We start from the raw sequence: 27,761 nt of genomic DNA, 5'->3' as shown, positions 1-27,761 counted from the left end.
GGCTCTGAGCAGCCTGAAAGAAGTTGAGGGAGATCTGACCAGTCTATGCGGGCTGCTATAGTCACATCTATCAGGTTTACAGAATAGCCCAGCTGTGTGGAGGGGAAGATGTGTTATCATTTAGGTTTAGATTTGGCTGAACATAACAGAAAACCCCCAAATAACACTGGCTTGAATATGAGACTTTATTTTCTCTGTCATGTAAAAAGTCAGTTCAGGGCAGGGACCTAATTTACTGTTCCTTCATCCTTAAGAGAGTTGCCTCATGATCCAAAAAGGCTGTTGAAGCACCAGCTGTCATATTAATATCACAGATGGAAAGACAAAGGAGCTCTCCTGAAAGTCTCGCTCAGTATCTATTTATATCTCGTTAGCTAAAAGTTAGTAAGAGGAGTACTAGCTAAAAGTTAGCAACAAGGTTAGTAACAGGGGTACAAGCCTCACTCAATATCTATTTACATCTCATTAGCTAAAAGTTAGTGACAGCTGGGAAGTAGGTTTTAGCTGGGACATTGCCTCACCTGGAGACATGGGGGCTCTATTTCCAAGAAAGATGCAGTGAATAGACAGTGAGTACAGAACACGTGTCCAGCACTTACTTGAATGAATGAATGAGTGAGGGGATAAATGATGGAGAGATGCCATCTGGGTTAAATGTATACCAAACCCTCATATTAGCAGGTTCCACAATATGACAAGGAAAGCACATTTCTGATACCACAAGAGGGACAGAGCCTTGAGGAAACTTCAGAAACTCCCCAGGGACTCAAAAGAGAGCATGTTCTACAGGGCACTTCAGATGGGCATCCTCTTTTCCCTCTTTGTAGGGATCTGGTTCCCTTATTTGGAACACAGCAGATGCATAGCAGCGGGTCAGGAGGGGCTGGGCCTGGGTCACGGCAGCCACATTTCAGAAGGTTCCCATGAGGGCATCTGTTTTTGGCTTGTCTGAAGAAAGAAAAGCTTCATTACTCAAGCAGGGAGACGTGGCTGAATTGAAATACTAAAATTTCCTTAAACACAGATCCCTTCTTAGAAAATGTGAGAACCTGTGGGGTTAATTATGGTCTGATGGTCCTGGTTTGAAGCCTCTAGGCGGTCTGTGGTTCAGCATGGGACGGCTTCTTAGTGCCAGGTGCCCTCCGGCACGTCTGGGCAGGTGGAGGGCCCCCGAGGGCTGTCCTCACACTGGAGAAGCACGGTGGACCTGGAGCTCGGCTCTGGAGCAGTGAGTGTGCTGCTGACAGCAGGTGGTGCTGTCTTCTCAGTGGTGTGTCCTAGAGGGCGGCCCCTGGTCCCCACTGTGTCCCTGAGGCACACCTGTGTGGTCCCAGGGCCACACAGTGGGTCTGCAGCAGGCAGGTCCCCCGGTGGAAGCTTTAGCCTGGCATTCATTCACAGCCTCTGTTCTTGACTCCTTTTTTTTTTTTTTTTTTTTTTTGCAGTATGCAGGCCTCTCACCATTGTGGCCTCTCCCGTTGAGGAGCACAGGCTCCAGACGCGCAGGCTCAGCGGCCATGGCTCACGGGCCCAGCTGCTCCGCAGCATGTGGGATCTTCCTGGACCGGGGCACGAATCCGTGCCACCAGGGAAGCCCTTGACTCCCTTTTGAAACCTTGATGGGAGCCTTTGTCAAGCCTCCTACAGACGCTGTTTCATAACTCTGCTTCCTCCAGGTCCCCCACCAACCCACATTTTCAGATCATCCCCATCTCCAGCCCTCAGTTCGGGATCATCCTCATTTAAGAAGCCATCCTGGATTCCCTCCATGGGAAGAAATTTCTCCTTCGTGTCCCCTCCCTCTGGTACTTCTGAATGTCCACTCCTTCCCCAGTTCGGCTCCCTGACCAGGTAGTTGTTGCCTGAGGGTCGGGTCGGGTGTGACCCGCAGTTACACGATCAAAAAGATGGAGGGGGCACCGAGGGTTCGCACAGCTGTCCCTCACCCTGGGGGCTGATGGGCTCCAAGTCTGATTTTGTTCCTCTCAACTGCCTTTGAAAAGTGTCCTTGGCCTGTGGTATCTGAAGACTTCCTCTCAGTCACGTGAGACTCACTCTGGGAATGGGTGTGGGCCCAGATGTTCCACCCACCTCCTGGGTCCCAGGGACTGCCTCGGGGGTGTGCCCCAGTTTATGCAACTGACTGAGGGATCCGGTTAGCCAGGGGTGAGTGGGGGGCTGCAGCAGGCCAGCATCTGGCAGCAGCTTGCCTGAACCCTGGCAGGGAGTTCAAGGTGGGCCTGCTGAGAGCAGTGACAAGGATTTGCTGCAAATTTCTGGTGCAACCTCATGGCCCACTCCTGGGGGACGCGTTTCTACTGCATGAAAACAACAGAATGCGAGTCAACTATGTGACTTACAATTTTCTAGTCCCAGTAAAAGATTTAAAAATAGCAGGTGGAATTAGTTTTAAATAATACATTTTAACCCCTTAGGTACAAAATATTGTCATTTCATCATGTAATCAACATGGTCATTATAAAGGAGATCGCTATTCTCTTTTTGTTCTAAGACTTTAAAATGTGGGGTGTTTCACACTCAGTTTGGATCAGTGACGTTTCATGTTCCCGATAGTCCAGGCTAACGGGGCTCTGCTGCCGCTTCTGTTGATTCTCCCACTTGAAGTTCCCTGAAAGCAGGGACAGCAACGAGACGATCAGGGCCTTCCCCCCACCCATCGCAGGTGTCGGCGCGTGTGATTTGAGTGGGGGCCTGTCCCGCAGGGTCACCGCACGGGGAGGCAGGGCCTCGGAGCGGCTGGAGTCTGGTCCAGCCGCGTGAGCTCAGGGATGGCCCTGGCCTGTGGAAGCCACGGTTCCCACTCAGAATGACGCTGTTGGACAGTAATCTCCGGGGCTTTTCTGATTCTTACGTGCTGTGAGCTGAACCATGTGTCTGGGCAGGGGTGCTGCTGGAGACACTGATACCCTTGGCCTCATTAGCAAATGGGATCATCTCTGTGAAGGGCCACGGTTGACACTACCCAGCACGGATGGGCCAGTTCGCTGCCTCTAACTCTGACCCAGAGCCTGCGTGTTTATCTGGTATGTTGGGTCCCGGGCTGTGAAGACCCTCCACTCCCCCATCCAGCATCTACACAGACCTGCAGGTGCCCGGCCTGTTCTCAGGCTGCCCAGGCAGAGAAGGACAGGACTCGTCCAGGCCCTCGGGACGCCCACCTTCTGGAGGGTGTGATGAGCCAGCAGGAGCCCCTGCTGTGTCCGAGGCCTCATGAGGTTTCTCTCTCGCGCAGGCGCAGCTGGAAGCTCAGAGAGCCACGCAGGACTTCCAGAGGGCCACCGAGGTGCTCCGCGCTGCCAAGGAGACCATCTCCCTGGCCGAGCAGCGGCTGCTGGAGGATGACAAGCGGCAGTTTGACTCGGCCTGGCAGGAGATGCTGAACCACGCCACCCAGAGGGTATGAGTCTCAGCGGAACGTGTCCGTGGAACCAGGGCCGGGCTGGGCTTACGCCCGGGTGCGCGCCTCTGCCTTGAGCCTGCCTGTGGGCAGGGGCGGGGGGCGGGGGCATGCGTCTGCGTGTGGGCGTAGGGTGGGGAGAGGGGCTGGGCTTGCGTCCGCCTTGGGTTCCTGCGGCCTCGGGGTGCAGGTGCCCATCAGACCCAGACTCCCCGCTGGTTTCCCCGAGCAGAGGAAACAGACCCCCAGGCATGTTGTGCGTCACAGGTGGTCATCTCCATGGGGTCTCTGCGGGCCTGGGACTGAGCCGTACTCCGCGATGACAGTCACCCGGTGACAGGCGTACCTGCCCCTTCCCTGTCGTTTGAGGTTTGTCTGGTTCAGATCACCCCTGACGGTCCTGACTGTGGATGGGGCTTTCCCGAGGGACCCGATCGTTCTCCAGAGTCCCCTCCCTCTGAGTCCCAGGGGACTGACTGGGTTTGGAGCCTGGGGTGGAGGACCTTGCTGAGCCTGGACTCAGGGGTGGGTGCCAGTTGGTGAGAAGCGGGGGCCATGGCAGATGAGGCCAGAATACAGGGGGTGCGCAGGCCGGCCTTCGGGCTGGGCTGGGGTCTGGGGAACCAGTGTATGCACAGGAAGTGGGCTTTGACTCCTAGGTTTGGTGCCATCATTGTTTGGCCCTTTACCAGCTCCCACGATCTGCCCTCTGGCCATATTGCTGAGAATCGGAAGTGGTGGGTATAGCTGGACTTGTCACCTCTTTCCTCCCCTCCTCCAGCTGGTTTGCTGTGGGGAGGTGGGTGAGGCCTTGGATGAAGGGTGATGTAGAGGGTGGGAGCTAGTCTGGATTCCCTGAGAGGCCACCTGCGGGGCTGGAAGAGAACCTTTTCAATGTCACCTGCCACGGTGGCTCAAGTCCTGGGGGACCTGATAATTAAAGATGGCCTTGTGCTTCCTTAAATGGAATGCCTGACACACAAACGGCTTGGACTTGGTGTCAAATGTGGGTCGACTCTGTAGCACCTCCCCTGAACCCCGGGCTCCCAGCCGGGCTTGTGTGGCCTGGGGCCTCCTGCCACCTAGTGAACACGATGTTGGGAGAGCCAAACACAGCTTTCCTGGGTCCACTGGGGAAACGCCAAAGGGGAGGTTGGAAATCTTGGAAATTTACAAGCCACAGCCTGACAGAATGAAAAGGACAAGAAAAAAAAAAAAAATTAGAGTAGCTCCTTGCAAGAAATTAGCTGAAGGCCTGCCTTTCTTTCCTGCCCTTCGTCCACCCCAAACAAGACCCAAATCAAGCTAGTCAGAATCATTCAGAAATCACTTAATCTGTCCTTTAAAAAAGAACAAAATGGGTTTCTGCTTTTTTTTTTTTTCCCTTCTACTCTTTAAGTCCTGGGACCATAAGTGGATGGTGAGTGGCAGTCCGGGAGAGGTGTCCTCAAGACCTCCACATCCCATGACTCCGGAAGCACCATTCACACCAGTCTTTGGGAATGGCGCTTCTTGGGGTTGTGCAGTGTGCAACTTGTGGGGCTGTACCAAACGGCCCTGGGCCTCCTGACGTCGCATGGGGCCCCTGAGGTCGGTCCCAGGGAGGGTCATCTGATGTGTGCTCTCACTGAGGTCACTGAAGGTTTCTTGGTCATGGGGGTGTAACCCCTGCGGATGAGCAGATTTTCTGGGTCACAGGCCAGGATTTCCACCCTGGGGCTGCCGTTCCTCTTCCCTAGATTCCTCCCCAGTTTTATGGGCTTCAGATGCTGCTCCTTGACCTGATGAGGGAGAAGGAGAATTGGAAACTGACACCAGCAAGAGACAGAGCCCTTGGCAGAGCTGTCCTCGACCATGTCCCTGTGTCACTGAGAAATCCAGCCTGGAGGGGGCACACTCCAGGGTTGTGACGGATGGTACAGGCGCTCACGTGTGGCTTTGCTGTGAGCCGCACTCTGACTGAGCATGCTCCCGGGGCATGCGGGCCTGGCACGCTCAGCTTCCTGAGTGCTGCTGGACAAAGACAGCGAACGGCCTGGAATATGTCCCCAGCCTTGGCTGACTTCTAGATCCTCCAGGAAGCCTGTTTCTTCAGGAGAAGGGAGCGTCATCTCACCCTCTTCTCCTGAAGAAACTGCCACATAAGAGTCTAGAGAAAGATGCAGAGCTCAGAAAGGTCCAGGCTGTCTTGAGGAAGTGGCAGTGCTTTGGGCTGTGTGACCTCCACCCCAGGCACAGTGGAAGGATCCTGGGGTCCCCACATTCCTTACCTGAGGCCATCCGTGTGTCCCTTCTGTTCCTTCAGACTTAGGGCGACAATGGGCAGCTCCACTTGGAGCCACGCTGGAGCCCCGGGGTCTCTCTTGTTAGGCCACATGCAGTGCCCCGGGCAGGGACAGAGGAACAGTTCTGCACTCAGAGCTGGGATCAGCAGGGCTTTGGAAGCCGCGACGCACTTGAGTGGCCTTACTGGGGACGTGGTGTCCCTGCTGCTCCCACTTGGGCTTTAGGCAGCTGAGGCCCCTCCAGCTTCACCCAGTTTGGCCGCGGAGCAGCCCTTCTAGGGAGGAGGTGTGGGGAGGCATGAACTGTCAGGGACCAGCAGCTCCTGGAGAGGAAGGCCCTGGGGGCGTGGATCTGAGCCCTGGGATGCACATGGCCAGCTTTTCTGTGCTGGTGGGCATGTACCACCTGTCCCCCAAGGCCCTGGGAAGCTACCTCCTTGGCCCTGTACCCAGGGCTGCAAGAGGAATCAGAAATCAGCCTGAATGGGTCGAGGATCTGAGGAGACCGTGAAGCCACCTTCTCGGGAGCGGGGGACCCTGCTCTTAGCTCCGGGATGTTGGGCATGAGGGTGGATGGCCTCGAGGTTGGGAGAGCTGAATGTGAGACAGAGGAGCCGGGCTGGCTGGACGTCTCCTGGTCGGTTGAGCTCATTCTGCCGGCAGGGGACCCAGCCTGGCTGGCAGTGCCCGTTGGTGTCCCTGTAGGAAGTATCTGTTTGAGCATCTTCTGGGTGTTGCTGTGAGCAGAGGGCCTGGGCTGCCCTGCGGCTCCCGGGAGGGGGCCCGTCAGCACTGCTGGGCCCCATTCTGTCTATTCTGCTGACCCAGGGGGAGGCCTGTGGCTTCTCAGGGTCCCGAGCACCAGCGGTGGCCTCCCCACATGCTTTTTCCAGGGCCCGCTACCTGCTGCCTGCCTGGGCCGTGGTGCTGCGGCTGTTCTGGTCACTCAGGCCTCACGCCTGGGGCCTCAAAGCCTCCCATTGGGCAGCAGCGGGTGGTCCGTCCTTGGGCGTTTGGAGCCGGCCCGGGGGGTGGGGTAGGAGCGTGTGTCTGGGTTTTGGGAACCCCAGGGATGCTGACTTCTTAGTCGTTAGAATCCGCAGAGGCCAGTGCACCCAGAGGTTAGCACAGAGCCCGTGGGTCAGCCCCGGGACATGGTCCCCCTGGGGAAGAGGGTCCCAGGGCTGTTGGTGCCCAGATAGTGATTTCTCCGGGAGGCTGCCAGCTCTGGGGAAGGAGGCGGGAAGCTGAGCGCTGCCCGCGGAGGGTGGACGGGTGGCTCTGCTAAGCACCCCCAGCCCTAAGTGCTTCCCCGCCCACGCCCTTTCCCCCAGCACCCCGCACCGAGCCCCCCAGAGCAGCCTCTGCTGCCGGCCCCCACCCACGCCCCTGGGCCCGGTGGTCCCGACAGCCTGGATCCCAGCTGCCGGAGTAGCGCGGTGCTGCTGGGCGTCTGCCCTGTGAGGCTGGCGGTCCGGGTTTGGTCTCCAGTGTGCTCTGTGCACACAGTAGGTGCTTAATCAGAGTACGCAGCTCTGAGTTGAATATGCTGGTGGTAAACTGAAGAGCGTGGTGCTGACCGGGGGTTCAGGGGCCCAGAGTCCAGGCCAATTATCTGTCAGCCCAGCCTTCGCGGAGGTCTGGGCGCTGGCGCCCCAGGGCTGGGTTGCACGTGCGTCTGGCCACCTTGAGGTCTGCAGGGACATCTGCGTTGTGCTTCCATTTGTGGCTTCCACCTTCCCAGTATCTGCCCTTATCCCCACATTCCTTTCCCACCCCTGGGCACACAGTTCACAGCTGGTTCCATGTTTCAGGGGCTGCTTGGTTACCTAGGAGACGTAACCAAGGTGACCTGCTTGGGGACTTTCTCCCTAGAGGCGGGAAGCGGAGTGGAGACTCTCCTGCGAGAGCAGGGGGTTATGTGCACGTGGGGTCGGGAGGTTGGGACGGGATGGTAGGTGGACTGGTGGGGGTGAATCGGGACGGCATCCTTGCTGCTGCCTCACTCTGCGCTGGCAATGTCGCCAAGTGCTCGGAGCCTTCCGAGTGTTTAATTTTAGGAAGAGTTTTGCAGACGAAGGGCCAAGGAAGAACAAGGGCCTGTGTGCAGTCGGTGAGAGCCCTGCTTCTTGCAGGGAATGCTCTGTATTGTAGCCTCAGATCAGAGCTTTTGTAGATCGCCTATTTAAAATGCTTTCAGACTGGTCCTTAAAGGTGAACCCTGCATTGAATCCTCTTGCAGTGGAACAGATCACAATAGGTTGCCTTCATCTGTCTGATATGCTTGGGTTTTGTGTGTTCATAAAGGTTACAGCAGTGAATCCTTAAAGATTAAGATTTAAGACAAGACTGAAGAGTTACTACCGTTTCCCTAAGTGACCAAGCTGGGGAGGTTTCGAGTGCATTTTATGTCACTGTGACATCTTTGGTGTTAGAAGCCAAGGGGAAGGGTTCTCCGGAGCCCCTTGGTCTTGATTGAGAGGTCATTTTAGCAAGCCTGTCACCACATGCCAGCTTGTCTCACTTCCCTATTTCCATTCTCTGACTTTGTTTTAATTCTGTTTTTAAAAGTATCTCAAGCATTAAAACCATTGTTAAAAAGAAAAAACAGAAAACAACAAAAAAAACATTGTTAAAAGATATACATTTTAAAGAAGGTAAAGGGTGAACTCTGATAAGTATAAAGTGTTCTCCTGTCAAAGATTTTATTTAACTCATTAAGGATGGAACTAATAAGATGTTACAGCTCTTTCAAAGGAGAATTCAAAAAACACACTCATACAGAAGTTTAGGAATGCTGAAATGAATTTACAAGATACAGAATTGGTCAATATTTACAGGGCAATCAATAATCAAATGCATCTCTACTGGACACAATCTTCATTTCTAGGGGTAAGAATCATTTATATTACTATCAGTTTTCCTCAACTTACAGGGTCATAAAACAGCTCCAAGACAAGGAAAGGCAGAGATAACCTGGAAGGGGGCAGGACACCCAGACAGAACAGGGCACCCAGTCGTTTTATGCTCATATCGAAGTCTTTCAGAATTTTTCCTGACACTTAAAAAAACCCCTTATTATAAGTGCATAAGTAAACTTCCCCGAGCTGACTGTGGCTGTTGCCTGGAGGGGGTGATGGACCGCTGGCTTCCTCCTGGGTGGTGTCCTCCTGCAACTGTCCTGCTGGGTCTCCTCCCTGCTGCTCTTTGGGTAAAATAAAGCACGGCCCTCTCGCCCCACCTCACTGCTGCTTTTCCAGTTCATCCCATAACACTTGGGTGAGTTGTAAGTAAAAGATGAGAAGGAAGTTGTGAGCCGCTGATGTGGCCTAAACTGCTGTTTATCTCCTGCATCATCTCTCCTCCCAGCTGGCCTTGTTCTGATGCTTTTTAGGTGATGGGGGAGAGAACCAACACTGTCCCTGTTTCTAGGAATGTGCCTTTGAGCTGCCATGGAGGGCCCTTGATTGTTAGGTTTTGAACTCATTTTTATTTTTTTTTTTTGCGGTACGTGGGCCTCTCCCGTTGCGGAGCACAGGCTCCGGACGCGCAGGCTCAGTGGCCATGGCTCACGGGCCCAGCTGCTCCGTGGCATGGGGGATCCTCCCGGACCGGGGCACAAACCCACGTCCCCTGCATCGGCAGGCGGACTCTCAACCACTGCGCCACCAGGGAAGCCCCCTTGAACTCATTTTTAAAACCAGAATCTCCCACCAGAACACTGACTGGTCACCTGGTCACAAATTTTTGTAAACCCCCAAATCTGTTCAGTTTGACCCTCTGGATCCTGGATTCTTGTCCACCAGCTAACTCAGGATATTTGGGAAGGGGCCAAACAGCTGAGGTCACCATTGCCTTGCCGTCCTGACGCGCACATACCTAGCTTTGTAGGGCTCCCAGGTCCCTGACGTCTGAGTTCCCACTGGTACCGCCTGCCTGCCCCTCAGTCCCTGACCCTAGGTGAGAACAGGAGGTACCCACAGTGGCTACTCAGAGGAAGTGGACGTCAACTAAATCAGAGAATGTTTCTTTTTTTTTTCTCTCTGATTTTTTGTTTTTCCTTCTCTTCTTTCCTGCTCATTGCCTCAGCCGATCTATTTCATCTGATCTGATGTGATTTTTCCAGAATAGATGAATAGGGAAAAATAATTCTGTTCTCTTTGGAAGTTCATTTAATCTTAGTCTGCCCACTAATTTCCTCAAATAATTTTTTTTCATTTATTTTAAAAACATTTTATTGAAGTATAGTTGATTTACAATGTTGTGATAGTTTCAGGTGTACAGCACAGTGATTCAGTTTTATATATATACATATATATTCTTTTCATATTCTTTTCCCTTATAGGTTATTACAAGATATTGAGTTTAGTTCCCTGTGCTCTACAGTAGGTCCTTGTTTATCTACATTATATATAGTAGTGTGTATATGGGAATCCCAAATTCCTAGTTTTTTTAAATTACATAAGTAATACCCCAACAAGGGACCATTCTGGGTTTGGCTGGGCTGACCTCTGCTGTCATTTGAAGGTCATGGAGGCGGAGCAGACCAAGACGAGGAGCGAGCTGGTGCACAAGGAGACGGCAGCCAGGTACAATGCGGCCATGGGCCGCATGCGGCAGCTGGAGAAGAAACTCAAGCGAGCTATCAACAAGTCCAAGTGAGCCTGGGCGAGCGGGTCCCTGGACTGCTGCTCGTTTCCTCTTCCTCATCTTCTCAACCTTTTCTGTGGCCTGCCCCACCAGAGCCCCCTGCCCAGGCTACCTGTAACCCCCCAGGGGTGGGGCTGCTCCGACCTGGGAGCACAGGAAGAGGAATTTCAAGAGCAAACCATTAGCTGGCCCGTGGGCTGGGGCTGGGCTTTGGGAAACTCAGGGCGTGCCCTTGGCTCTGTGGCTGACGGTGTGGATGAGGCCCTGTCCCTCATTACCTGTCAGCACAATGGGGTGAACTAGGTACATAATACACATCCTTGTAGACCAAGAGCTGATGAAGTGGAGCAAGACTGGTTTCTTTTCTTTCTTCCTTCCTCCCTTCCTTCCTTCCTCCTTTTCTTCCTTCCTCCTTTCCTTCCTCCCTCCCTCCTTTCCATCGTCCCTCCCTCCTTTCCTTTGTCCCTCCGTCCTTTCCTTCCTTCTTCCCTCCCTCCCTTCCTTCCCTTTCTTCTTTCCTTCCTTTTTCTTTCTTTTCTTTCTTTCTTTCTTTCTTTCTTTCTTCTTTCTTTCTTTCTTTCTTTTCTTTCTCTCTCTCTCTTTTTCTTTCTTCCTCCCTCCCTCCCTCCCTCCCTCCCTCCCTCCCTCCCTCTCTCTCTCTCTCTCTCTTTCTTTCTTTCTTTTCACAGGATATTTATTTCAAAAGTTTCTTATAATGTTACCAAGTCCAAGCTCACTCTGCTCAACACACGACAGGCCAATAAATCAGGAGATGAGGTGTTGAGGCAAGGAATACGACTTTATTCAGAAAGCTGGCAGACTGAGAAGATGGAGGACTGGTGTCCCCCAAAACCATCTTTTCGGGGTCTGGATGCCAGTTTCTTTTATAGAACAGAGAGGGGGAGGAAGTGAGGAAGTAAAGTAAAAAGGCCATTAGTTGTGCCTGGCTTGGCCAGCATCAGGGAGGGGTTGTGTTAATTTCTTCTTTTCTGCCGCCATTCTCAGGTGGGCAGGGTCAGATTGTCTCCCTGTGAGCTGAACAAAGGTACTTTAATATTCAGGCAGAGGGGCAGGGTTTCCTGAGGCAGGCCATTATGTATGATTATAATAACAAAAGCGATGAAAAGCAAAGGTTAAAGTCAAAGAAACAGATCCAACATGGAGTCAGATTTTGCTCTTCCCTGTTATAATAATACCAAACACTAGGAACAGTTAATTTGTCCAACAATATAGTCTTTGGTTAAATAAGTCTTGACACTTCCAAACACTGGAATAGTTTAGAGCAGTTAAAATAATGACATAGATTCTGTCTTCATTAGTATATAAATATGTTCATAATATTTATATGTAATAAAGGTAGGCCATAAAACAGCACTGAAAGCACAGTTCATCTTATTACTGACACACACAGATGGGCCCAAAGGAATTATTTTTTTTTAATGTATATATTTTTTATTCAAGTATAGTTGATTTACAGTGTTGGGAAGACTGGTTTCAATGGAGGTTTTCTTCCGCTTTTCTCACTACCACTCCTATATGTTGTCATATGACAGTGATCTTGGGGACTAACCCCGGCTTCACTCACAGTTGCTGGGCCTCCAAGCAAAGAGATAGGACCTGGAATGGCCTAGACCCCACAGCCAGAGACAGACCCCGAGCTCATGGAGGGTGAAGGGCTCAAGAATAAAGTATTGTCAACTCCTCATGCTCAGACACCCGAGTTCCTGAAAGAGCCAGCGTCTTCCCGCTGACCCAGAACCCACAACCCGTAGAATGTTGGCCTTTCTTGTCCTCTCTCTTGCCCGTGACCTGGCTGGGTCAGCACGCTGTCCGGTCCCCCTAGTCCAGCACAGAATCCAAGAGGCCGACCTGAGCCCCTGTCCCTGTGGTGGCCCTGCTGTCCTCAGTGAGGGACGGTGGTGCCTCTCCCTTCCCTGGATGAGCTCGGCAGAGCCGGTGTGTGTTGAGGCAGCTTCTTCTCAGCCTCCTCTGCTAGGCAGCCCTAGGAGAGGAGGTTGGGCCACCTTAGCTGCTGGGCACGCCCTATGTGGCCTTGAACAGCCCCCCCAGCGAGGACAGTGAGCCAGGGTTTGGGGCCCTGGGATACGTGTGCATATGTGTGGGTTTCCCGTGTCTTGAGATAGGCCTTCTGGCAGCTTGGCCCTGGGGGAGTGTCTGTATCCATCAGGCCCAGGAGCTGGGAGCACCCCCTTATCTCATGGCTCCTCAGAGCTGAGTAAATGCTGGAGGATGGCCTGGCCAGCTGCAGCCGCTGCCCCCTGGACACCCCGTGGAGTTGTTTGGGGGCACTGCTATCGTGCTCTTATAGGTTTCCTTCCTGTCTTCTACAGGCCTTACTTTGAACTCAAGGCGAAGTACTACATGCAGCTTGAGGTACGTGTGGCCTTTGGCTTTGAAGCAGATCGGAGTTTTCTGCCCTCAAAGCCCTCAAAGCCCCCTTTCTGTAGTGGGCTTTCAAATGGCCCCATGGCTGCCAGTGAGGGGGACACATTCTTGACCAAGTCCTCAGCCTTCAGAGTGGTCTTGCTGCGTCCTTAGTGCTCTCTACCGCCCTCTGAATCTGCTTCAGTCGCTTTCCATATTGTACTCGGTTAGTGGTTCTCAGCAGGGCCCGGGAGCTTGCTGGCAGTGCAGATTCCCAGTCCCGCGCCAGACCGACTGAACAGAGGCTCTGCAGGCGGGGCCCAGCCATCTGGGTTTTAACACACCCTCCGGGGGGTCCTGATGCACCTCAAGTGTGAGGACCACAGCTCCCGAATCAGATGGCTGGAGTGTGGGGCTTCTGTGGGAACTTGACTCCCACTGCTGCTTCCCTGATGGGCTTATTCCCAGTGGTTGCTCCTGGGTATAGAGCTCAAGTTGTCACCTGGCTGGGAGTTGCGGGGTGGTGGCTGCTCTCATATCTGCTGCGTGGAGAGCTGTGGAAGGGGATCAGGGCCCCAGTCGTGTCTTGAGGGTAGAGTGATGGGCGCAAATGTTTGAACCCGTCCCTCAAGAGCATCGCCAGGCCGGCGGGGGCGGCCTCACTCACAGAGCCTCCCGTTCTCCCGAGCAGCAGCTGAAGAAGACGGTGGACGAACTGCAGGCCAAGCTGGCCCTGGCGAAGGGCGAGTACAAGACGGCCCTGAGGAACCTGGAGACGATTTCCGACGAGATCCACGAGCGGCGGCGCTCCAGCGCCATGGGGCCCCGTGGGTGCGGTGTCGGGGCCGAGGGGGGCAGCCCGGCTGCCGAGGACCTGTCGGGGCGCAAGCCCGAGCCTGACGCTGTTTCTGGTGAGTCAGGGGCACACGTGCAGCTAGTGCGACCTGCTTCCTGGGGCCTCCCCCATTGGCGGGACACTGTGTTCACCAGGATGCTACTGAGCATCCTCAGAGTCAGGCTTCTGTGGTTAGATATGTTTGGGAAATGTTACACTTTCACTCCTGACGGATTCCAAGTACACGTTAGGGCATTGAAGGCTCTGAGAAGTCCCGCAGGGAAGAAGAGTCGTCTGGAATAGGGACTTGGGAATCAGATTTGATTCAAGTCCTGACCTTCCCACTATGACTAGTACATGACATGGGCTAGGGTGTAACTCCTGTCTGTTTCTTCCCCTGTAAAGCGGGGGGCACATGAAGGTCCCTGTCGTCCACTACAGAGAGCGGTCGTCAGGATTAAATGAAGGAGCGCCGGCCTCCAGTGGTCACTGCACATGTGTCTGTCCTTGGGGACCTGTTTTCCAAGGACCACCCCTGGGAAATGGATACAGAGGGTTGTGGTGGCTCCCTCTATGTCAGTCCAGAAACCACCCCCCAGCACTGTCTCTGCACACATCCTTCTCTGCCTTTTCTGTGGAATGATGGCCGTTGGCCCTTCCCCACACTCTGCCCTTGGGTGTTCCTTAATTCAGCCAATAAACATTCAAGTGCCAGGCCCCAGGTAAAAGAAAAGGAAAACTAATTTGAGCAACCGTGATGTGAGCACTTTAGTATACATCATTTCATAAACCCTGTGTGGAGAGGAACATGAAGCTCAGAGAGGTTAAGTACCTTGACCAAGGCTACACAGCAAGTAGTGGAGATGGGATTTGAACTCAGAGCTGAGCCCATTTTCTGTGCTCAGCATTACAGTACTTCTCGTGGATGATCATCTGTGGGATGCTACAGGCTGTTTTTAAAGCAGAGGGAGGAGGAAAGGGGAGTGGGATCATGTGTGGGCTGAGGGGGAAATAGTTCAAAGCTGAGGCGGCTTTCAAACCGTGAGAATGACGTGTCTCTGGGCCTTGGTCATAACGGTCCACAAAACAAACGAGGCACAAGCTACAGAGCACTGTAAGGGAACTGTGTTCTCCTGTGGCCAGTAGTGATCTAGCTGGGCTCCGAGCACGTCTTCTATGAGATCACAGGTTACTCAGAAGATGGTCCCAGCAGACACTCCACGCAGGGCCGTCTCGTCCAACAGCTTCTGCTGCCCATCCCGTGGAAGGAGGCAGCCCTGAAGCCTGGCTGGCTTGGTTCAGGGTGCGTTACGCAGGCCAGTCCTCTTCCTGTGCACGGGGGGTTCTGTTTGGGGGACTGGGGTGGATAAAACCCCCGATCTGTGGCTGAATTCACCTTCCACCTTCAGGCAGTGTCTGGTGACGCTGACTTCTAGGGCAGGGCTGGAAAGTGATGGTAAGGACACTGAGTATCCATGGGGTCCAGCGGCTTCCCTGCAAGGTGAAGGGATCCTGGGATCAGGTGGTTGGACCCTGCAGCTGCCAAGCCCTGTCTAGCTCCTGCCTGCAGTGGATGCGTCTGGAGACGTGTAAGGAACTGGGTGGCTGGCTGTCAGGCCTGGGTGATGGCTGTTCTCTCTCCTCCTAGTGGCCTCCGAGGCCTTCGAAGATGACAACTGCAGCACCTTTGTGTCTGAAGATGATTCGGAGACCCAGTCCGTGTCCAGCTTCAGCTCGGGTCCCACGAGCCCGTCGGAGATGCCCGAGCAGTTCCCCGCAGCCGTGAGGCCCGGCAGCCTGGACCTGCCCAGCCCCATGTCCCTGTCGGAATTCGGGATGATGTTCCCGGTGCTGGGCCCCCGCAGTGAGTGCAGCGGGGCCTCCTCCCCCGAGTGCGAGGTGGAGCGAGGTGAGTTGAGCCCCCTGCTCGGGGGAGCCTGCCCCGGAGGCCACGCTCAGGGCCTCGGTGCACATGCTGTGGTGTGGCAGCCTGAGATGGCGCCCAGCTCCACTCCCAACCTGCTTCCTTCTGTATCTGCCATCGCAACAGTCCTCTTGACAAGCACCTGCTAGAGAGGTTTCTGTTTCCCAGCTGTTACATGCGTGTGACAGATTTCATCTGCAAACATGAGGGACATATATGGTTTCCCGCACAACGAAAGCAGTAGGCAGTCCTGTGATGGAAGTGCTTGTGTGATGCGCACAGTGGGGCCACACTGGGAGTCTGGAGGTTGAGCCAGCTGACGGGCTGGGGCCCAGGGGACCTTTGGAATTGTCGGTACTCACCCCGTGACCTTTACGTTTCTACAGGAGACAGGGCGGAAGGGGCAGAGAATAAAGCAAGTGACAGAGCCAGCAACCATCGGGGTCTCGGCAGCAGCAGCGGTGACAGTGGCGAGAGCCCGAGCAGCACGTCCCCCGAGGGCCAGGCCTTGGAGGACAGGATGCGGCAGCTGTCCCTGCAGGGCTCGAAGGGCAGGGACAGGGTCATCGAGGACATAAACGTGGTGCAGATCGGCTGATCGAGCCGCGGCTCTGGCCCAAGCGCATATCAATATTTAGACATGAAACTGTATGGAGAACAATTGTGCCAATAATCATTTAATATATGCCAAATCCCAAGCATTGCCTCTAAACTGCACTAATGACGTTTCAGTGAACTTGAGAGCTGAAGATGTTTCTTCTGGGTAAGAGCTCTCAGGCTGGTGTTTTTCAGCACAGAGTCGTTGCAGGTGGGCTGTGACCAGGCCCACGGCCTTTGTGGAATGTCCCCTGTCAGTGCTGTGGAAGCTGTTACCAGTTCCCGGGAAAAATCCCCGAGCCGGTAAAGGGGCCGGGGAGCTGAGCCCCCAGCGGGCTCGACGGCTGGCTCGATTGGGGAAATGGCCTTGTTCTCTCCTTTATATCCCAGGGGATCTAAAGGAAAACAGGTACACAAGACAAAACTCAAATATTCAGAACGACACCTTTTTGACCCAATGAAGGCTTAAAAAAAAAAAAAAAATCCAAGGACACAATTCATTTTCATCATCTCTGGTTTTCAGAGGGGGCTTTTAAAAAAGTGAATTTGCTGGGACACCCATTAAAATCATCTTCTGTAAAAGGTCACCAAGAGCTGCACTTTTGGGGGTGGGAAAGGTAAATGCTGGTGTGGGGATGGGGGGGTGGGACGAGGGCAGCAGGGGCCTGTCACAGAAGGGGGTTCATGGCTGTGGAAGAAAAGGTTCTATAGCGTAAACCTCATCCTACCGGCCCAGGGGGACTTATTCTAAGAGAAGTGCATGGGGAATGGTTGCCAGTGTTGTTCTAGATTGACAAGGTGTTTCTTTCTCTGTAGGCTGTAACTTTAAAAATAAAAAAATATTTAAGGGTTATGCTGCACTAGTATTTCTTAGAGGAAATTGTTCCTTACAGCTAGGAAAGGGAGGAGGCACATGTTGGCAAAGGCTGTTAAACAGAAGCAATGGTGTCTGTTATGCTAAGTGTAAGTGTTCTATTACTGCTTTTCTTGTTTTCATGGTTACACATATTTAGAGCATTGTATTTTATTTGTCCCTTTTTGTTAAGAAAACTTAGCGTTTCTAAAAGAAAGAAAAGCAACCCCATTCAAGTTGCCCATTAAGTCTGTCAAGCTTATATATTTGTCATTTGTGTAAATCCCTTCATACTGTCCTGTTTTCTCCTTTTTTAATGACTGATACAGTATCCTAATTACAAGGTTATTTTGTACTTGTCTTAATACCTTGAGTGTAATAAAAATGGCTTAAGAAAATGTCTTTCTGTGACTTCAGATAAGAAATCCTGATGTTGCCTAAATCTTCCAGACAATCCTCTTGCCATAAGGAAGAGCATGGAATGCAGTGGTCATCTGTTCTTATTTTTTTTCAGTTAAGGTCCTGGATCCTAACAAACAATTTAAGCCCTGATTACCAGGTTTGAATCAGAATTCCACTTCTGCTGCTACTAAAGCCGAGTAGTACGGAGACGCAGTGGCAGGAAAATAAATAAAGATGAGGTGCTTATGCTGGAGGCCTGGTTCTCCTGTCTGTGGCACCTGGGCATCTCCTAGGTCTCAGCCCCAGAGGTTGATTAGTGATTCAGGTATACTTGGGCACTGGACTTCGAAAAGCTCCCCAGTTGTTTCTATTCTCTTTCTATATTGGTCCAACCAAAATTAATCTTTACTTGTACATCGTGAGTTCTGTTTAGAGCTCTGTTACAGAATTCAACATTACAATATAGTAAATTGTTTATATAGGTCTCCTCCATTAGATTTTGAGGGCAGGGATTAGGTCTTAGTTTGCATCCCGTATAAGATCTTTAACACAAAAGGTTCAAATCATGTCTATAATAAATATACCTCTTATGCTTTAGATTTTTCTTTAAAAAGTAATAGAAAAGTAATCCACCTAAAATATGCTAAAAGTGAAAGCACTATTTATCAAAGTGAAATCTCACTATCAATCACTAGTACAATCTACCACTATCCTGAATGTAAAAGAACAGACTTTTTTTGTAAAAGTGTCCATTTTCATGCAAGTAATGAGTTCTGTTTTAGATGGAACATACCACATGAAGTCCTCTAATAATTTCTCTAGGTTAAACTATTCAGTTTCCATAAGTATAAACAAACATTTTATTTCAATTAAAGATAATAGAAATACAAAAGTTTTAATAATTAGAGATGATGAAAAATCCCACTGTGTTAATTTTTAGATCTTTTAAGTCTTCAGCATCATTCTACTCTGATGAATTTTTATGTAAACAACTGGGAATTTATACATAAGAGTATCCTGGCAATTTTTTCAAAGGCAACCCAATTGCCATATATTAAATCCTCAATTGTATTTTCTTTAGAGTGATGTTGCCATAAGAACACTGAACTACAGAGCAATTTAAAAAAGACTATACAAACTAAACTGTAATGTCTTCAATGTCTCAGACTACTACTTTCATCAACCTGATAAAAACTACACTGATGAATATACCTCAGTTCTCTTTACATGAGTCAATGGGAGACAGGTATCTAACTTCAACAACCTTCATTCTTAAGCATGAGCATCTTCATGCTAAGTTAATTAGTATTAAAACTTTATCCTTTCATAACCTATGGGCAACAGTAAGCATTTAAAGCCATAAATAATGCAGAATTAAAATCTCACGGTAACATGATTCATTTGATAATTAGGTGCCCAGGATGTACAGCAGACTCACGACACAAGCAGGTCTACCTCAACAACATGCTCTGCCAAGAAGACAACATAACATAAATACTTCAGAATATTATCCCAGCCTACTGTTCCACTCAGTGAGTGAGTCTACACCCCTCACTTTCCTCGTCTGGTCTCGGTTCCCTCTTAGCAAGGGCATCTATCTCAGTGCTTGACTGAGCCTAATCTTTAAGCATCTACACTTTTTTGTACAATGTGGCCCCTAAATGCAAGCCCACTCCATACATACACAAAACCATGTAAATGGTACTTCTAAGTGACATAGGGTAATTCTGACTACATACAGTTCTCACCACACACCCTGACTTCAGCACCAGATTCCACAGGAACGACCCTGACTTCAGCACCAGATTCCACAGGAACGCTTTTAGAGATTTAATTCTGTTCTGATGACTGTGTTCAGTGTCCTGGAGATCTGTGTCCTCACTTGAAGAGATGATGTTTGCTGAGTATAAGATCCAGCTATTGCTGAGGTTTCTCTGTCACTGCAGTTGTGTTGTCTTGATGGGGATAATACTATTAAAGTCCAAGAAAAACGGTCCTTCTTGTTTAGGCAAAAAAGTACTGGGAATGATATTGTAGATCCCAGCAGGTATATTTTCTAGTTCCAGGTAGCAAAACCCACACCTATATTCAGGGAAAATGAGAACAAGGTTTTCAGGTGATGATGCCACAGAAAGTAAAGTGTAAATTAGATAGCAATCAAAATGCCAACATTACCTGTAGTCACCACTAGATTTCCTCTGAAAGCCATGGGGACCAGGGTCTCCCACCACAGAAACTGTTACAACTTCAAATCCAACACTATATTGCCTAGCAGTAAAAAAGAACAAATTATTGCTGTTATTAAGTCGTCTCAAACACATACCCAAAATAACTATACCTAAAGTGCAGATGGACTATTAAATCAAGTACATGCTGCTAAAGCTTCAGTAGGAGGAAACAGCACTCTGAGACACATGCATACTATTTTTACTCTTAATTACAGAAAACACCATTTACGTTTTTAAATTGATGCCATAAAGATTAACATTTTATTAAACTTACTTTAGAAGAGACTATTTTTACCACAGGCTCTCAGAGAATAATGTTAAATTTAAATGATAAAATAGTGTATCAGGCAGAAAAAGAACAGGAGAGGACCCTGAAATAAGATCTAAATTTACAGAAATAATTAGCGTATGGTACACATGGCATTCCAAATCAGTAGGGAAAGGATTACTTATGTAGGTGGTGATAAGGTGACAAAAGCTTAGAAAAAAAATTGTTAAACTGTATTTCACACCAAATACAAAATATACTCCACATGGACTTGAAACAAATAATGTAAAAAATAAAACCATAAAAGAACTAGAAGAAAATACGGTAAAAATTTATTTGATATTAGGGTGAGAGTTCCTGCCCACAGCAAAATAAACCAAAAGAAACAGATCTGATTATAAAGAAACATTTTTTTCTATGTGAGAAAAAAAATTAATCTGGGAAAAATACCTGCAAATATGTGAAGGAGTTAATACCTTTACATACATACCCTTACTCACGCTTACAATTAAGAAAAACGTGACAAGTCCAACAGAAAAATGGTCAAAAGACATGAATATATGAATAAAGGAAAAAATACACATCGTCAATAAACATTTTTCCATATTCAAGCTACATGGTAATGAAATACAAAAGGGCAATTAGGTACCTTATTTCACTTACCAAACTGGTAAAGGCTTTTAAAATGACAATGGAAAAATAGCTTAGTCTTATCTAAAGGATAAGTTTCTTTTGAAATAGTCTATAATTACAGGAAGGCAAAGTTAAGCCTAGTTTTATTTAGAAGCTAGTACTATTTTTATTTGTATTCTCTGTATTTTTTAAACCTTTTAAAATTGTGAAATATAACACAGTGCATATAAAACAAATATACAGCTTAACAAGTAACTGATAAAGTGAACAAACACCTGGGTTACCCCCACCTCAGTCAACAAAACCCTCTCAGCACTGCAGAAGTCCCTGTGTGCTCCCTTTTGATCACCGCCTCTGTCCCCCAGAGCTAACTTGCCTGGTCATGACTTTCCTGCTTTGTCTATAGTCTGACTACATAAGTGTGCATCCTTCAACAATAGTTTAGTTTTACCTGTTCTTGACTTCATACAAGTGGAAGTCAAGAACAGGTAAACAGTCACATATCCTGTTATGTGGCTTCTGTCGCTCAGCCTTGCTCCCAAGACGTACCCATGCTGTGGGGAGCTGTAATTTATTTTCATTGTTATGGCAGACTCTGTTACTGTATAACTGTTTTATAATCTTAAATGCCACTGATGAACACTGGCTTTTCTAATTTTTGGCTCTTACACAATTTATTGGCCATTTGGATTATTTCTCCTATGACATGCCTATTCAAGTTTTTGTTTTTATTTTTTAAAAACTGCAGACTTGGGACTTCCCTGGTGGTCCAATGGTAAAGAATCTGCCTAACAATGCAGGGGACATGGGTTTGATCCCTGGTCAGGGAACTAAGATCCCACATGCCGCCGGGCAACTAAGGCCACATGCCACAACTACTGAGCACGTGTGCCTCAACTAGAGAGCCTGTGTGCCGCAAACCACAGAGCCCATGAGCCCTGGAGCCTGCGCGCCACAACTAGAGAAGATAAAACCTGCACGCCCCAACTACAGAGAAGCCCACGCGCCGCAACGAAAGATCCCACATGCCTCGACGAAGATCCCGTGTGCCGCAACTAAGACCTGACGTAGCCAAAAAAAAAAACACACAAAAAAACCGCAGACTTTTTCTTACTAATGTAGGATATTTACAAATCTTTTTATGTGTTCTTTGTGTCTTAAGTCTTTCCTTATCCTGAGGTTCTCATCTCCTGTATTAGTAATCCACCTGGAATTGATTTTTAGATTGGGTGTGAGACAGGGGTCTAATCACCTTTTTGGTATGTGGATATTAATTATTCCAGCACCATTATTGAATGGTGCCCTTTCCTCACTCTTTAATCATAAATTAAGTGTCCACACATATATATATTTCAAAACCCTATTCTGTTCCACTAAACTCATTTTTAATATAACATTATTAAGAAAGTTATTTATCACAAACCTTGGTCCTCTTAGCTCGATCAGTAGTGGCCCAGTCTTCTCTATATGGAATTGGTAAATGGGGTTATTTTTGTGAGTCTCTTGGAAATTTCCACATCCTCCGGCACTCTGACCACTCCACTTTCCATTAATCTAATAAAACAAAGCTTTTGTATTAACAAAACTTCACATTCTATAACTCTATTTTAAAGACAAAATTCCTTTGTGCCTTAAAAAAAAAGAAAAAAGAAAAAAAAAGGCAACTCTCCACCGTGGCTGCATCCTCTCTCTCCAGGCTTTATTGCCACCAGCAGCCAGCATCCCTCTCCAAGTCAGCCCGGCTACTTTGCTACTCTCAGCCCTGTCTCCAACTCTCAGCCTTCAAGTCTGCCCTGCCAAGAATTCTCCCTAAAATCCTCTTCCACACGTCCAGCCCGCCCTGCAGAGTCAATCTCAAATTCTGCTTACGGCCTTCCCTACTGACCAAGGTTTGCATTAGTCTTCTTTCTCTGAATTAATTTTTTTCCCACAGAATCACTTAACGGTGCTCACTGAAGAGCTTGTATTCCAACCCAGACTGGAGACTACTTACATTTCCCTTGTAGTCCTGTCAAGTCCCAGAATGTTTTTACTTTGTAAGAAATTGTTAAACATGAAAAAAAAAAAATGAGAAAAGGAGAAAAAGGAAAGGGAATTCTAAGATTTCGATGAGATTATGACCCAGAGAAAAAATTCTCTTACCTGCTTTGATATGGTATATGGTGACGGAATCTTTGAAAAAGTAAAGCTGCATGCTGAGTATACCTAGAGTAAAAAAAAAAAATTATTATAGTGATAAAATTTATGCTTATAAAAACACTAAAGTGATGAAAGAATGTTTTGGAAGACTAAGAAATTAGTTGGCATATATAATAGTCCTGATTCTGTAGGCAGCCTGGCATCAGGGCAGGAATAAACAACTGCAGGTTGGGCGGCTAAGGCTCTGTCTGCTGCTAACTGTATGACTCAGGACATACCACAATCTCCCTAGGCCTTGGCTTCTACATGTGAAGAATGAAGGGGTGAAAGCAGCTCCCAAAGTCCCTTTCGTCACTAAAAATCTATTCAAATTGAGCTTCTTGACTGATCTACGACAAACAAATCTATGCAGAACAAAATTACGATGGCCTTCCCAGCTACCTGAGAGCCATGTTTATAGGCAATCGATTTCCTTTCACTAAGTTCAAGGTCTTCTTTTTTAATTCAATAAAAATATTATATAGACTAAAGGAGCTTTTATTGCTCTGTGAATTTATTAGTCCAACATACCAAATTACCTCAGGACTAAACTACTGCTCTAAAAATTAAAATGTTCAGTCAAAATGTTATTCAAAATAAAAATTTTACCATTCAAAAGCATTATTTTCTGCATGAAGCATCATCATAATTTAATACTGAATTGTTATACAGATAAACACACACTCAACAATATATAGATTAATCTTTATAAATAAACTTTTTTGTAGATAATCCCACTTACAAAGCAGAGATGTTACGTACTTTCTATTATTGTTCTGTCATGTTGGTTTACTTACCCGGACTGTGTAATGGATTGTGTTCTGTTTTTCATACTGAGAAACCACTAATGTAAAGGTATGGGTCCCAGGTGTGGTTAGCTTTATCTTAGTTAAATAATGAGGGCTGTTAATTCGAATCCCATCAATGTACGGAGGTGGGTCAGCTGCAAATAAACAAGTAGGTTTACAGAAGACAGGACTTTAGTTTTTAAGTTTTATGGTTGATGTAGGAAAAATAATTAAATGGATGGACATCCCCTTAATTAATTCATCTTTAAAATATAATGTACTAAAGAATTAAATTTCAATTTAAAACTTTACAATTAAGCAATTTAAAACTTTAAAATGAAATAGTTTCCAATAAGTAAAAAGAGATCTTTTGGAATACATCCAATCCCTGCTATTTGCCCTATGTTTTATTCTTCTCTCCTGGTAGAGGATTTTAAAATCAAGATTAACTTTTTTTCTGTTAAGGAAATTTTTAAAAAAGATACAAAGAAGTAAACATATATATGTTTATATATATATAAACATATATATAAAAGTAAACATATGTTTATATATATAAACATATATATATATAAACATATATCTATTTCCCACCACTCAGAATTAAATTAACATATTTTTTGTCATACTAGCAAAGTTCCTTTTAACCACCACCCTTAATATTCCATTCCACTCTGATGGATTTGATGGGCATCCTTTCAGACTTTCTCTCTCTCTCTCTCTCTCTCTCTCTCTCACACACACACACACGAGCGTGTATCTAAAAAAACAGACAGTATATGTCTTATCTTTCATTTTTCACTGAAGTTTTTGAGATCCATGTTGATCTACATAGATACAGTTTATTCCTTTTAAATCAATGTGTACAGTATTGTATGCCATCATATGAATAGGACATATTTTATCTATACTCCCCCATCTAGTTATTCAGACAATGTGGAGATTTGGATTATTTCCAATATTTTGCTATCACACACAATGCTGCCTTTCATATCCTTTCACAGTCTCATGAATTAAGGCTGATACAATAAAATCACTTCATGCATGTCAATGAAGTCATTTAAGATCAATGCTATATCACTGAGGTTATTTAGGCACAATGAATATTTATAAAGTAATTCGTAGAAAAAATTTTAGTATCTCAAACAGGTAATAAGTCTCTCAAGCTTAGAGGTGGTGCGATCTAGTGTGAAAGGGAAAAGAATGGGCACGTCTGTGGTCCTAAAAGGTGTGACCTACGTCTCAGTTTACTCTCCTGTCAGATGGAGAACGGTCTGATTTGCCTCAGAGTATTGTGATGAAAACAAAACTAGAAACCAGAAAGTATCCTGAAATGGCAAAGTCACTATGTGTAAGAGAGGAAGCATTGTGTTTTAAAAAATCCAAGTACAAAGAGTAACAAGGTGTTTGAAATTCAAAAGCCATGTAACATGTTAATGCTCGGAATATACTCACAAAATTTGTGCTTTTTTGGTTATATAATGACCAACATGAAAAATGGAAAATTTATCTAGTTTAACTTGACATTTATCATTGGACCTACCGTGTGCCACGCACATGCCAGAAAACCTTGGGATACCCTCAATGCAGCATAATGGGGAAGAAGGCCATGTCTTCCTATGATCAAGCAAAACGAAACTGGACAAAACCCCTTTTGATCCCATCTCTCCCATCAGTGCCCATTTCTCTGCACAGCCTTCTTGAAAGAACGGTCAGTGATTGCTTCCTTACCTCAGGCCCTCCTCAATCCACTCCACCTGGGCTTCCAGCCCACCTCTTGCCAACTCTGTTCTTGTCAAGGTCAAAGATGCTGCCAGGGCACTAGGTCCAACAGTCTCTTCTCTAGCCTAATCTCACTGGACCTCAGAAATAGCAATGGGTGGAGATGTCCACTCTTTCCTGCATGGAGTATTTTCTTCCCTTGGGTTATGTGAAACCTTACTCTGTCTCGTCAGGTACTCTGTTCAAATTCTTCTGTGGTAACTTGCCCTCTGCTCAACCGTAAGATGCCAGAGTCCAAGGACCAGGCGCTGGGTGTTTGTCTCTGAACCTACAACTCTCTCCGTAGGTGATTTATATACAGTCCTACCTTCAAATGCTTTCCTTATCCCGACTCCTCCGTCTGTACCTGCGGCCCTACCCTCGTCCCAGAATTCTGCTCAAAACCCCAACTGCCTACTTGGCACCTTCACTTGGAGAGCTAACAGGGATCTCAAATTTAACAAAACCAAAAATTAACTTTTGATTTTACTCCACAACAATTCTGCTCCCTCCCCTGCTCCCACCAACATTTACATCTCAGTCAATGTTACACCTTTCTATGGCTCAAGCCCAAAACACAGGAATCATCCTTGACTCCTCTTTGACCACACATTAACCCAAGTCCTGACAACCCTAACCAAGCCCAAATCTGTCCACTCTCCATCTCCACTTTAGCCCTCTCAGTTCAAACCACCGTCACTTCTCACATAAATAAAATCACCTAATTGGGTTCTCTGCTTCCATTTTTTGTCCCCTCCAATATATGCTACAAATAATTTTCTTAAAAAAAAATCAGATAATGCCATTTTCCTGATTAAGACCCTCCAAAGATTTCCCATCGCACTTAGAGCAAAATCCAAACCCTTTCCTGGGCTGATAGACCTCCTGTGATCTAAGCCTGCATACCTCTGACCATTTCTGTGATACCACACTGCCCAGGCCTCCTGGCCTTTCCTCTGTTACCAGAAAACACCTATCTTTCCCTCATTTTAGGGTCCTTGCACTTGCTGTTCCCTCTGCTTATAATGCTTTTACCTCTACTTCTAATGCTTTTTCCTCTACTCCTTTGCATGACTCCTGTTCGTGATTTGGAGTTCCTCTTATCCCTTCTTAAAGAGGCTTTCCATGGCCACCCAACCAAAGTAACCAATGTGACCCTATGCATTTCTTTACAAATATGTGTCACTATCAGGTCTTTTTTTTTCTTATTGTTTGTCTCCCAAACTAGAAAATAAACTAACAGCTCCTATCATGAAGTGATAAAATTTTTTTTAATGTGAAAGCAAAATGGTCTCAACCCAGTATGTTAATGCCTTAGGGAAAGATTTACTTTGCCTGGTAGGAAGGTTATCACAGAGAAAATAACATAAACTGGATCTTAACCACATTCATTACACAGAATAGGGTAAAAGAAATATGTGGGCAGAGGGCAGGTAGAAGAGACTCTCGGCAGGAGAAACTGTGTGAAAACAGGGGCAACAAGGGCATGGTGTGTTCAGGAGAAGCCAGACCCACTGTGAAATGCTGGGGCATGAGATAAAGGGGGACAGCGAGGTGAAGTCGGAATATAAAAAGCCTTAGACATCAAGCTGAAGAGCTTGGATTTTATCCAAGAGTCCATGGAAAACCACAGAATTTTTGATCAGGGAAAAAAGATAGGATTTAAATTTCAGAAATAAAGCTCTGACAGCAATGTGCAAGAGTGTAGAAATCCCAAATTCCTGAGGTCTCTAAACTAAAAATAAATCAAAACAAAACACACAAGTAGCATAAATACCTACCCATCTGTTTGAGTAGTTTCTATTAGTCTATCAGCATAATTATTAATTTCTGCATATCTACATAAAATTTTTCATTTTCAAATTAATCACACAAATAGAATTTTAATGTTTGTTTGAATGTCTGTTTACTAAACATACCTGGGTAATAAACTTTTTTCCCATCAGTCTTGTATACAACCATTGTGATAAATTCTCGATTATTTGCGAAATCATCCTAAAAGCACAAAGAATCTGATATGGTTAGGAAAATGGGCTCAAAATGCTCCTGTGTGTGTGTGTTCATGTATGGAGGTGGGGAGGGGAGGGGAAGGAGATTATTTCTAAGTTTAAGAGCATTTCTATTTAGTGTTATTAAAAAATGTCATTTTTCTCAATTGTCATTTCAATAGATGACCATATTGTACGAAGCAAGATGCTAAAAAAAACACTCTAAAGCCATTAAAATCATGGTTACCCTTTATAAAATCAGGCCCAATGAATCGTTTCCAAACCCTCTTTAGCATATTTTTATGTTAATATTGTTAAGATCTAAGCATATAGAATCAACACTAAAACCCTCTCTGGAAAGCATAAACTCCCTCATATTTTTCTTCATAGATGATTTTTGAACGAGATTTTAAGTGTATAATTATAAATGACCAATTTCCTTTGAGGAAAATATTCATTTATCTAAGTAAACACTATTTTCAAGCCACCTATATAAATGAAACAGGCTGGTGATCAAGTTACATATCTTGCTCACAATGGTCTAATTATATTTAAAAGAATTTCTGTA

The 27,761-nt window shown here is 47.1% G+C and overlaps 2 protein-coding genes across 4 annotated transcripts in view; one reads left to right on the top strand and one right to left on the bottom strand.

Moving 5' to 3' along the window:
* Nucleotides 1-16,608, top strand: part of SH3BP5 (SH3 domain binding protein 5) — a 73,430-nt gene extending 56,822 nt beyond the window's left edge. Inside the window, exons 4-9 of the mRNA XM_029213853.1 lie at nt 3,254-3,418; nt 10,231-10,361; nt 12,705-12,747; nt 13,430-13,649; nt 15,222-15,482; nt 15,884-16,608. Of these exons, the coding sequence (XP_029069686.1) occupies nt 3,254-3,418; nt 10,231-10,361; nt 12,705-12,747; nt 13,430-13,649; nt 15,222-15,482; nt 15,884-16,095 (1,032 nt within the window). The 3' untranslated portion in view covers nt 16,096-16,608. The remainder of the gene's footprint in view (nt 1-3,253; nt 3,419-10,230; nt 10,362-12,704; nt 12,748-13,429; nt 13,650-15,221; nt 15,483-15,883) is intronic.
* A 1,674-nt stretch (nt 16,609-18,282) lies between these two features.
* CAPN7 (calpain 7) overlaps nt 18,283-27,761 on the bottom strand; it is a 37,428-nt gene continuing 27,949 nt past the window's right edge. The window contains exons 16-22 of one of the 3 annotated variants that reach the window (XR_003792280.1): nt 27,125-27,200; nt 23,454-23,599; nt 22,621-22,683; nt 21,902-22,032; nt 19,525-19,617; nt 19,152-19,431; nt 18,283-19,118 (exon numbers count right to left, since the gene is read on the bottom strand). Coding sequence is in view for 2 of the 3 variants with exons in the window: in XM_029213851.1 (XP_029069684.1) it covers nt 19,287-19,431; nt 19,525-19,617; nt 21,902-22,032; nt 22,621-22,683; nt 23,454-23,599; nt 27,125-27,200 (654 nt within the window). In the remaining variant the exon portion in view is untranslated. Of the gene's footprint in view, nt 19,432-19,524; nt 19,618-21,901; nt 22,033-22,620; nt 22,684-23,453; nt 23,600-27,124; nt 27,201-27,761 lie in introns of all 3 variants that reach the window. The other 2 variants (XM_029213851.1, XM_029213852.1) reach the window with 2 other exon arrangements.

Source organism: Monodon monoceros, unplaced genomic scaffold (assembly GCF_005190385.1).
Source record: "Monodon monoceros isolate NGI ecotype Baffin Bay Population unplaced genomic scaffold, NGI_Narwhal_1 Super_Scaffold_11, whole genome shotgun sequence".
NCBI lineage: Eukaryota > Metazoa > Chordata > Mammalia > Artiodactyla > Monodontidae > Monodon > Monodon monoceros.
The sequence above is the reverse complement of the archived record's forward strand: the minus strand, read 5'-3'. Positions and strand labels throughout refer to the sequence as shown.